The 11,180-nt window shown below is 33.5% G+C and overlaps 2 protein-coding genes across 3 annotated transcripts; one reads left to right on the forward strand and one right to left on the reverse strand.

Moving 5' to 3' along the window:
• The first annotated feature begins 1,781 nt into the window (after window positions 1-1,781).
• On the forward strand, window positions 1,782-5,086 carry LOC131644324 (protein NPGR2-like). 2 transcript variants are annotated; one of them, XM_058914795.1, is made up of 6 exons: window positions 1,782-1,939; window positions 2,263-2,540; window positions 2,658-2,913; window positions 3,107-4,320; window positions 4,393-4,546; window positions 4,645-5,086. In XM_058914795.1, exons 2-6 carry the CDS (start codon window positions 2,277-2,279, stop codon window positions 4,962-4,964), a joined length of 2,208 nt encoding a protein of 735 aa, XP_058770778.1. In that variant the 5' UTR covers window positions 1,782-1,939; window positions 2,263-2,276; the 3' UTR covers window positions 4,965-5,086. The 2 variants fall into 2 exon arrangements, with proteins under 2 accessions (XP_058770778.1, XP_058770777.1); XM_058914794.1 differs by lacking the exon at window positions 1,782-1,939 and adding an exon at window positions 1,964-2,178.
• A 1,624-nt stretch (window positions 5,087-6,710) lies between these two features.
• On the reverse strand, window positions 6,711-10,696 carry LOC131644325 (multiple organellar RNA editing factor 2, chloroplastic-like). The gene is made up of 4 exons (XM_058914796.1): window positions 10,214-10,696; window positions 9,955-10,052; window positions 9,792-9,857; window positions 6,711-7,109 (listed from the first exon to the last, which is right to left on the reverse strand). Exons 1-4 carry the CDS (start codon window positions 10,612-10,614, stop codon window positions 6,967-6,969), a joined length of 708 nt encoding a protein of 235 aa, XP_058770779.1. The 5' UTR covers window positions 10,615-10,696; the 3' UTR covers window positions 6,711-6,966.
• Window positions 10,697-11,180: the final 484 nt, after the last annotated feature.

The raw sequence follows: 11,180 nt of genomic DNA on the forward strand, positions 1-11,180 counted from the left end.
AAAGTAATGTTGCTGTTTATTCTCCAATAATTTTACTTATAATTAATTTTAGCATGATGTCATGTTTCACTCTCTCTATTAGTCTTCATCTAAATTGTTAATACTCCATCCGTTTTAAAATAAGTGTAGTTTTAGAGAGAGAAAATTGTTTCAAAATGAAATATTTTTTCCACTTTTCAATATACAAATGATTGCTATTTTTTCAATTGTGTCTTTTAATTATTATTTTGTACACTAGTTCCAATATATTAATAAGGTTAATTTAGTAAAAATGGAATATTTTATGACAGTGCTATTACATTCATTAATATGTGTGAAAAAACCTTAATCAACACTCATTTTAAATCAAGAGTGAAGACCCATTTTGGTCTCTCACAAATATTACACGAGTCAAATTAGTCCCTCACAAAAAAATTGACCCAACTTAATCCCTTACAAAATTTAACCGGGTCATATTAGTCCTTCTGCTAATATTTTTCTCAAATCGGTTTTTTCTACTTCTAAACCGGTTCTTTTCATACTTCTAAACCGTGACTGGACTGACACGTTAAATTTTTTTTTAAAATGCTAAATTAATTTTTATTTTTAATTTCATTTTTAAACAGTTATTAATGAATAATATCAAAAAAGCCAAAATTATTTCTTATAAAGTAATTTTTAAACAAGTAATTTCCATGATTTCTACTAATATTAGAAAAATCAATTTCTATCGTTAGTAAAGCAACTATTATTTACAACAAGACAAATCAATTTCTTATGTTAGTAAAGTGATTATCATTTACAACTAGATAAATCAATTTCTACGGTTAGTAAAGTGACTATCAATAACAACTAGACAAATCAATTTCTATTGTTAGTAAAGTGACTATCATTTACAAATAGACAAATCAATTTATATTGTATTAAATTGACTGTTATTTAATCTGAAGAGACTTAGGTTTGAGACTATATTGATACAAATTTTGTATTTTTTATTTTAAATTTAGAATTGTTTAAGATTAACCACGTGGGTCTGAGTTCAACTCCTTATAAGAAACAATTTTGTCTTTTTTATATTATTAATTTATAATTGTTTAATAATGAAATTAAAAATAAAAATCAATTTAGTATTTAAAAAATGAAAAATAAATAAAATCCAACGTGGCAGTCCAGTCACGGTCTAAAACTAGAAAAAAAAACCGATTTGAGAAAAATATTAGCAGAAGGACTAATATGATCCGGTTAAATTTTGTAAGGGATTAAGTTGGGTCAATTTTTTTGTGAGGGACTAATTTGACTCGTGTAATATTTGTGAGGACCAAAATGGGTCTTCACTCTTAAATCAATAAAAAAGTAACTTTAAAAAATAAGTAATAAAATATATGTTTTTTTTATTATTTACTTTTTCAGTTACTTATATTTACTTCTATTTTTCTATTAGTTGAAGAAGGCCCTATATATTAATTTATATGGACAAAAGTTAAGAATACAAAAGTTACTCTAATTCAATTACTTAATAAATTATGGACAAAAGTTAAAAATACAAAAATATACTACTTAGTCAATTACTCTAATTCAATTATTTATTAAAACATAAGTAATTTTTTTCATTAATTAGTTTTTTTCAAATCCATTAGTTGAAAATTAATTTGTCAATAATACAGAATCAAAGACAAACTTAATAAGTACTTGATTTCGGTATCAACGGTGCTACTGCTATCAATTTGCAAACAAAGTAATTAAATAAAAAGAAAAGGACGAATAGTCCTGAACAAGTCATGTTCTACACTTTTGGTTCAACATTCAAACTTCAGACTTCATCAGAAGTTAGATATTTCTAATTTAATGCACTGTCACATAACTATTGTTGAAGACACAAATTGTTTGAAAACACGAAACTTAACAACCAGTCAAACAAACATTAAAACAATGAAAATTACCAAAAAAGACAAATAAAAAGGTTGTTTAAATCATTCGCAGCTTTGGATTCTTTGCTTAACACAGAAAAATCATTTTTTCACTTTCTTTGTTCCTGAATTTAATAACCTATTTTCACGCTTATTTCATTTTGTTCTTGTGGGCTCAACCTATATACTTTTGTATCATTGAAAAGCTATCTTTTTTATTCATGCCATTTATACTCTTTACCTTTTACAGCACCTACCATTGAATTGTATTCAGTTTCTATCTATAACATAGGTGTAATTTTATAGCTTCTTATTCTTTACTCTTTATGTTTTTGTTGATCAAAACTTTGATTATGTTTTACTGATGATGTTTCAGAAAGTTTGTATAGTATGAGAGCTAATAAGAGTTTGATAAGTAAGAGGAAGGTTAGCATTAGAAGGAAACTGAGGAAGATGATGAAATGTGTGTGTTCAAGAGATAGGTTAAGTGTTGATGAAATGAATTATTCATCAGAGTCTCTTGCAACTAGGGACTATTCAGCAACTGCTAGTGGTTATTCGTCTCGACCGGGCGAAAATGAAACTAAGGTGGATAATAGTAACATTGAAGAAGCTGAATCGTCTCTTCGCGAAAGTGGTTACTTGAACTATGAGGTAAGATCAACAAATGTTCTTGAGTCTTTCATTGAACTTTTTGATTGCTTGATAAGTAGTTTAGTTAAGTGCTTATAGCATAATAGATTGTTTTATTTAAGTGCTTATTTCTGATAGGAAGCTAGAGCTTTGTTAGGACGACTTGAGTATCAGAAAGGAAACATTGAAGCTGCACTTCATGTGTTTGAAGGAATAGATATTGCTGCTGTTATTCCTAAAATGAAAATGTCGATATCTAGAAGATGTGAATCGGATAATAAACGTCGTCCGGAAAATGATTATGCGCCTTCTATGTCAATACATGCTGTTAGTTTACTTCTTGAAGCTGTTTTTCTCAAGGCTAAATCATTAAAGACTCTTGGAAGGTTTCAAGGTGATTATTTTTTATAAATTATTATGTGTCAATATGTGAGTATCAATGTCGTGTTTGGTGTCCGTGTCTGAGTCAGTAGAACGTGTCAATATCAGTGTCATGTATAGTGTCTGAGTCTGAGTCAGTAGAACGTGTCGATATCAATGTCATGCTTCTGATTTTGTTTGCACTGTAATTTAATTGATTTTTGCAGAAGCTGCACAATCATGCAAAACAATTTTAGACACTATAGAATCAGCATTACCAGAAAGCTGGCCTGAAAACTTTGTTTCAGATTGTAAATTACAAGAGACGGTAGCAAAGGCGGTTGAATTGCTTCCGGAGCTATGGAGCCTTGCAGGTTCACCTCAAGATGTTGTCTTATCATTTAGGAAAGCCTTGCTTTATCATTGGAATCTTGACGATGAAGCAACTGCGAGAATACAAAAGGAATTTGCTTTGTTTCTTTTATACAGCGGTTACGAAGCGGACTCTCCTCCGCTTCGGTCTCAGTTAGACGGTTCCTTTGTGCCGAGAAACAACATAGAAGAAGCGGTTCTTCTGCTTCGGATTCTGCTGAGAAAATCAAAAGATCCTTCGTTAATCCATCACCTTTCTTTCGCTCTAAGTGCTTGTGGCGAATTCATGACACTAGCACAACAGGTTGAGGAGTTACTTCCAGAAACCATGGAGAGAAGAGGAAGATATTATACTCTATCTCTTTGTTACTGCGGCGAAGGCGAGAATATGGTTGCTTTGGATCTTTTGAGGAACTTTTTGAATAATAAAGAAAACTCGGTAAACTCAGATTGCATAGAGGAATTGCTTTTAGCTTCGAAAATTTGTGCAGACAACAAGGTTTGTGTCGAAGACGGAATCACATTTTCGAGCAAAGCCATTTCTCAGATGAATGGAAAATGCAATCAAATGGAAGCTATTGCGAATTGTTTACTAGGTGTTCTACTGTCAGCAAAATCCAAGTCAGTTTCTTCTGAATCAGAGAAAGTTTTGATACAATCTCAAGCATTCAGTGCTCTAAAAGCTTCTGAAAAAATGATGGAGGATAGTGATCCTAATCCTTACATTGTTCATCATCTTTGTCTAGAATATGCTGAACATAGGAAGCTGAGAATCGCTTACGATCATGCAAAGAATTTGATTAAGCTTGAAGGTGGAACTAGCATTAATGGATATATACTACTAGCAAGGATTTTATCAGCTCAAAAAAAGTTCTCCGATGCCGAGATTGTTATCGATGCTGCGTTAGAACAAAGTGGAAAATGGGAACAAGGAGAATTGTTGAGGACTAAAGCTAAGATTCAGATTGCACAAGGAAGATTGAAAAATGCTATTGAGACATACACTTTTCTTCTCGCTGTTCTTCAAGTCCAGAACAAAAATCTCGGAACTGCAAACAAGGCTATGAAGGTAAGATACACATTCATCAAATAAGGCTTGAGTAACAGTACTCTAACACAATGTTACTTCTCTTTTGTACAGTGTAAGCGAAATCGCGACAGAAGACTAGAAATGGAAGTGTGGCATGATTTAACCAATGTATATACAACTTTATCGCAATGGCGTGATGCCGAAGTTTGTTTAGCCAAATCTGAAGCTATTGATCCATATTCTGCTTCTAGATGGCACTCTACAGGTATTTATTAAAGCTCAACGTGTTTGCGGTTTACGATATTTAGGATATTTACGATATTCTTGATATAGCAGAGTTGATCATAAGTTAGGTTTATTCAGGTATGCTTTATGAAGCAAGAGGTCTACATCAAGAAGCATTAAAATCATTTAAAAAAGGATTGGATATTGATCCCAACCATGTTCCAAGTTTGATATCAACAGCCTGTGTTCTGAGAAAACTTGGGTGTCAATCATCATCTTCAATTGTTAAAAGCCTTCTCATTGAGGCATTGAGGCTTGACAGAACAAACTCATCTGCATGGTACAATCTTGGACTTGTCTACAAAGATGATTCGGGAACATCAGCATTGGAAGCTGCTGAATGCCTTGAGGCAGCGGTTTTTCTTGAAGAATCTTGTCCCATTGAACCCTTTAGATAACAACTTCATTTCTTTTCTTTTTTTGGTGTGCTTGTAAAGTTGGTTTATAAAAATGAAATAGTAAAAGGTGAAAGAACTAAGGTAAATGCTTCATATTCTTACAAAATTTACCTTATTTTTGACAGTTTGTTCCATTGAAGGTTCAGAAAATTGTCATCACTGTTTACACAAACCGACAGAATTTTGTTGATAATGTTAAGGATAATGATAGGCGAAAACTAGGTACTTTATAGGGGTTAAAGCAGCAACTTTTATAGGACTAGCTACATAATAAAAGGAATGGTGATAAAGTGGTGTGTAGGGTATGTTTGTTATAACTTTTATGTACCAGTATCAATAATGATAATTGGCTATTGATGAAAGGGGTGGGTTCCAACTTTGTTTTAGCAATTTAGTCAACAAAAACTGAAATTTCTTTGCGCAAATGGAAGTCATGACAAATCACGATGAATGGAATCTCGTATACAAGTTGTATACAGAGGCACATAATTATTGAGGTCCTCCAAAGTCTTTGTGTATCATAACCACATCGGCTAAGATAAAAAGATACTCCCTCCGTCTCATAATAACACACCATTTCACACATATTAAAAAAAAAGGGTCATGCTAACGAGTGCCCCCGGGACACTCTTTAAGGATACTAAATAAAGAAAATATTCTTTACAAAAGTCAATATTTCAAATTTCAATACATTTTCAATGCATTAAATACACGCATTTTAAGAAAAACTTACCACTTTAATTACTTAAAGAGTGCCCCAGGGGCACTCGTTAGCATTTCCCTAAAAAAAAAAATAAAAAAAGTAAGAGAGAGAATATTATTTTTACTATAATACCTTTATTATATATTGGAAATGGTGAAACTTTTATAAATTAGAGGGTAGAATTCAAAAAAATGTATTAAAAATAGAAATTGATCATTCATTTTGGAACATCATTTTACTCCAAATGGATCACAAATTGTGGGAGCCGAATGCAATATACAATAATATCCATGATCACGAAATTCATTGGTAGTAAGCATCTAAAATGTTAATCAAAGTGTCACTAAAATCAAATGGTTTTGTTAAGTGTAAGTATTATTCTATAATTTAAAACTCCCAAGTTTACAAAATGTTAAATTATTCTCTAAAATTTAACATATTACAAAATGTTTATAAAAATCAAGTAGATTTGTTGTATGCATTACATATAACATTGTCAATTTCCAAAATTGATCACATTACAAAAAATACCCTAAGCGCAAGTTACTTCAGTTAAAAACTAGAATTTTTATGCTTACACTTGCCTAGGGGGATTCAAATTGTTTGACACGCTTAAAATTTTAAAAACCAAAATAACAGTTTGCTGTGAAGAAAATGTGTTAAATAAGTCGACACAACTAAACTGAACCTTTTCCCAGCAATGTTACAAATACTAAATTTAGACATGACAATGAAATATTTTTAAAACTATTATTCAGGAATTATGAGGTGAAAAGGACAATGGCAGGTAGAGAAAAGAAACTTTCATGTGATACCTAGATTATCATTTTCCTACATAGCAACCGACCGATTAACATGAAACAAAATTTTACCAGCAACTTCCTACTTATCCCTCTACTAAAAGACATATAGCAAAAACTGTGACACAAATTTGATATTCTCAGTAACGGCAGGATAACAGCTGATAAATGCATAATCACTTGTGTAACAGCTGATATTTCAATGCAGGGAGATCCAATTGTTCATTGTATGTGACAACAGTATGACAGCTTTTAACATTTAATATGCATGCTTAAGATTCATTTTTTTGTCCTAAAAAGATTTAATTGTTTAAGTCCATGATGTAGATTCTATTAGGAATAAACGATAACAAAGAGGAATCCACCTGATACAAATCCAGTTACACACATTCAGTTAACACCACAAGAATTCAGTAGCCATGACTTTGGGAAGGTGCATATAATGCACCTACTTCCACATTATGTACATCAGGTCCCTCTCCTTAATAAATCTGGCGATTTACCTCTGATTTTCCCTGCGACGGACATACTTTGTTTTATCATTATATCTTGGTCTGTCATGGTGCCTTTGTGGCTGTGGCTCCACCCTTCTCTGTCTTTCAGGTGGTCTCTGGACAATCTCTCCATTCACATATAATTCAGCTGCACCATCAAAATTTAAAAATAATTATTAGCCTGGGTAGACATATTGAAACAAAATAAATAGCCGAGGTAAACAAGAACAAGACTATAAAGAAGAAAATTACACAAAAGAAAATATAGTTAGAGCAAGAAACCAAGCAGGGAAGACCTATGTATTGTATAACTAGAAGTAAACCTTACCACCCTCTTATTGATCTGCTAGATCATGCAGGTAGGGGAGTCAAAAGCATGAATAACCATTTACTTAAACTATACTTAAAATAGAAAAAGAACAATAAACTCCCTAATGTAAACAAGGAAATGAAAGATAATGAAGAGAAGAGACTAAAATGATAAAACAATGAACCAACAGAAATGTGTTGAAGATTGAATGTGTTTAAAAAATAATTGAAAAATGGAGGATATTCAGGTCGGTCTATTAAACATCTAAGGCTAACACGTAAGCTTTGCCAAGATGTACTGAGAGTGTATCAAGACATACTATGCAAACTCAAATCTGCTGAGTGGACAAGCACACAAAAAAAAAAAAAAGGCTTTGCACCAGACATTTCTAAACAATGCAAGTTGTACGCATCATCAAGAGTAAAAGAACAGGAGGAGGGGAATTCTCAGTCATTTTATTAACATTCTAAGCTAGACATTACTCAGGAGAATCATTAGCTTGGCCTAGATGGACTACAATGAAATACATTCTATGCCTGAGTAATTATGTGTCAACTCTAATGACTCTGCAACTCCATAAACAGAACAGATGGAGGGGACTCGTCTGCAGTCCATTAGCATTGCCAAGATGGACTTCTATTTAACAAATTCTATGCTAAGTAATTTATGTATCAACTCCAACGATTTTGCAACTCCATAAACATGTGAAGGAGCAGAACAGATGGAGGGGACTTCCCTGTCAGTCCATTAGCATTCAACACTAGACACAACTCAGGGAGTTATTAGCATTGCCAAGATGGACTTCTATTTATCAAATTCTATGCTAAGTAATTTATGTATCAACTCCAACGATTTTGCAACTCCATAAACATGTGAAGGAGCAGAACAGATGGAGGAGACTTCTCTGTCAGTCCATTAGCATTCAACGCTAGACATAACTCAGGGAGTTATTAGCATTGCCCAGATGGACATCTATTTAACAAATTTGATGCCAAGTAATTTATGTATCAACTCCAATGATTCTGCAACTCCATATACTTGTGAAGGAACAGAACAGATGGAGGAGACTTCTCTGTCAGTCCATTAGCATTCAACGCTAGACATAACTTAGGGAGTTATTAGCATTGCCAAGATGGACATCTATTTAACAAATTTGATGCCAAGTAATTTATGTATCAACTCCAATGATTCTGCAACTCCATGAACATGTGAAGGAACAGAACAAATGGAGGGGACTTCTCTGTCAGTCCATTAGCATTCAACGCTAGACATAACTCAGGGAGTTATTAGCATTGCCAAGATGGACTTCTATTTAACAAATTCTATGCAAAGTAATTTAAGTATCAACTCCAATGATTCTGCAACTCCATGAACATGTGAAGGAACAGAACAAATGGAGGGGACTTCTCTGTCAGTCCATTAGCATTCAATGCTAGACATAACTCAGGGAGTTATTAGCATTGCCAAGATGGACTTCTAATTAAAACATTCTATGCTAAGTAACTTATGTATCAACTCCAATGATTCTGCAACTCCATAAACATGTGAAGGAATAGAACAGATGAAGGGGACTTCTCTCTCAATCCATTAGCAGTCAAAGCTAGACATTACTCGGGGAGTTATTAGCATTGCCAAGATGGACAGCTACGAAACACATTCTAGGCTAAGAAACATGTTTTATGTTATGACTTGATCTTGCCAAGTGTGTAAGAGATTAGTGCTCGCCAAGTGTGTAACTAGAGCAAGAGCAATATGAAACCAATTCCTTTACAGGAGACATTTCAATGTTAATGATAAAAACAAGAGTCTTGTATCTACATGATTCACAACAACTACAAAAGTAAACAATAATTAACCAATTAATTAAGTTAAAAAGTAAATTATATCATTATATGGTAATGTAATGAATGTATCATCAACTCCAATGACTCTGCAACTCCATACACATGTGAAAGAACAGAACATGAGGAGAGGAATTCTTTGTCAGTCCATTAGCATTCAACGCTAGACATTACTCAGAGAGTTACCAGCATTGCCAAGATGGACTACTAAGAAACGCATTCTATGTTATTGATTATTGATTGCAAACTGTGTAACTAGAACAAGAACAATATGACAATCATTTCCGTTCCACAAGACATTTCAATATAAATGCTAAAAACAAGTGTCTTCAATCTACATAGTTTACAAATAAAAAGGTAAACATAAATCAACCAACTAATTAAAATGAATAAGAAAAAAAATAGCATTATAGACATGGGGAAAGAGGTAACATCAAGTGATTTAATGTATCACTTCATATGATTCTGAATCTCAACAAATCTGTGAAGTAACAGAACAGGTAAAGAGGGGATTTTTATGAGTCCATTAGCATTCGAAGCTAGCCATTACCAATTGAAATGAGATTGATAACTTAGCCAAGATCGACTCAAGTCATAAAAAGAGATCGGAAAGAAGTGAACCCTTGCAAACTAAGGTAAAACAGGCTCGTATAAAATTAAGAAAGCCCTAAATCCTTACCGCCATAGTCCTTGTACTCTGGATCAACATAAGAATCAGGGAGGACAAACAGAACTCCGGGCAACCCTACACGAAATAGAAACAACAATACAATACCCATTACATGGTAAATCAATTAAAAATCATATCAAAATGCTTATTCACAGAACTAATAGTGAAATACCTTCCAGCTTATTAGAAGTCTCCTCATCAATCTCACAGCCAAATCCAAAATACCTCTCACAAGACACATTATAAATCTTCTTCTTAGCTTCCTCCTCACTGGAAACCAAATTACAAAAAAAAAACAAATTTCAAAAGCCAGAATCAGTTAGAAACAGTACCACCAATCAAGCTAAAACCAAATTTTTTGTATCACAGACCAGAAGATCTAACATACAATGATCAAAACCTACAAAAATAATCATAAGAAATTGTTGTACCTTCCGAGAATTTTGGCGAGGGTTTGGACGTAAGCGTCAATCATCTGTTGCTTGGTAGCACCTTCACCGCCGGGCTTATCCATAACGATGAGCCAGTGGTTGTAATCGCAACCGGGAAAGAGTGGAGCCATCTCAGTAGGAGGTCGGTCGCTGAAGGAGGAGGAGGAGGTTGAACCCGAGTTAAGCGGCGAATAGGTCGAGAAACCGGCGCGGCTCATTCCGGAACAGGCTGTTGGAATAAGCGACTGGAGTATGGCTTGTGACACGGGGAGGATGAAACGACGGGAAGTGAAGGGTGAAGGTTTTGACAGTGCGGCGGCGGCGGAAGTGGTGGTGGAGAAAATGCGCATTGTGAAATGTGTGGAGAGGCGTGAGAAGGAAGAAGCAATCGCTCTCGCCATGATGAATCTGAGGGAGAGTGAAGAGAAATGAGGGTTTTTCGAGATTAGGGTTTTTGCTGGTTCACTATATGTAGAATGTAAAACACATGTATCCTATATATATTATATATAATTTTTTTATTATGGGTTTTAGAAAATTCAGAATACCGAATCATCCGTTCATACAAAATTGATTTTATAAAAACAAATTAAAAACCTTAACAAACATGGATGACTCATTCAAATAGAATGAATTGTAGGAAAATAAATCGAATTGGATGAAAATAAAAATAATTAATTATTTTGGTTAAATGTCTGTTGTATGGAGCATTTGACAAACAGAAATATTTATTTTTGGAATGATAAAATTGATTAAACTAATTGGGATATTATTCGACACGTGGTTTATTCTTTTATCTATTATTCATTGCAAGTCTTCTTTTTTAGGGTATTTTTCGAGTATAATGTAAATGGTGTCACGTTAGTTTCACTAAATTTGAATATTATTCTTGGTCGCTCGCGGAGCCAATGTTCAAAGGTTCAATTGTGAAACCCTGAACGGAATACGCAAGCAATAAACAATGAAC

The sequence above is a fragment of the Vicia villosa genome, linkage group LG1 (assembly GCF_029867415.1).
Source record: "Vicia villosa cultivar HV-30 ecotype Madison, WI linkage group LG1, Vvil1.0, whole genome shotgun sequence".
In the NCBI taxonomy this organism is placed as follows: domain Eukaryota; kingdom Viridiplantae; phylum Streptophyta; class Magnoliopsida; order Fabales; family Fabaceae; genus Vicia; species Vicia villosa.

Bases quoted from the DNA above. Each gene is read 5' to 3' on its own strand.
- LOC131644324 (XM_058914795.1), top strand. From the start codon at position 2,277: ATGAGAGCTAATAAGAGTTTGATAAGTAAGAGGAAGGTTAGCATTAGA. The intron at 2,914-3,106 runs GTGATTATTTTT...TGATTTTTGCAG, and splicing joins GACTCTTGGAAGGTTTCAAG to AAGCTGCACAATCATGCAAA. The intron at 4,321-4,392 runs GTAAGATACACA...TCTTTTGTACAG, and splicing joins CTGCAAACAAGGCTATGAAG to TGTAAGCGAAATCGCGACAG.
- LOC131644325 (XM_058914796.1), bottom strand. From the start codon at position 10,614: ATGGCGAGAGCGATTGCTTCTTCCTTCTCACGCCTCTCCACACATTTC. The intron at 9,858-9,954 runs GTATTTCACTAT...TATTTCGTGTAG, and splicing joins GACTTCTAATAAGCTGGAAG to GGTTGCCCGGAGTTCTGTTT. The intron at 7,110-9,791 runs GTAAGGATTTAG...TTGATGGTGCAG, and splicing joins AGAGTACAAGGACTATGGCG to CTGAATTATATGTGAATGGA.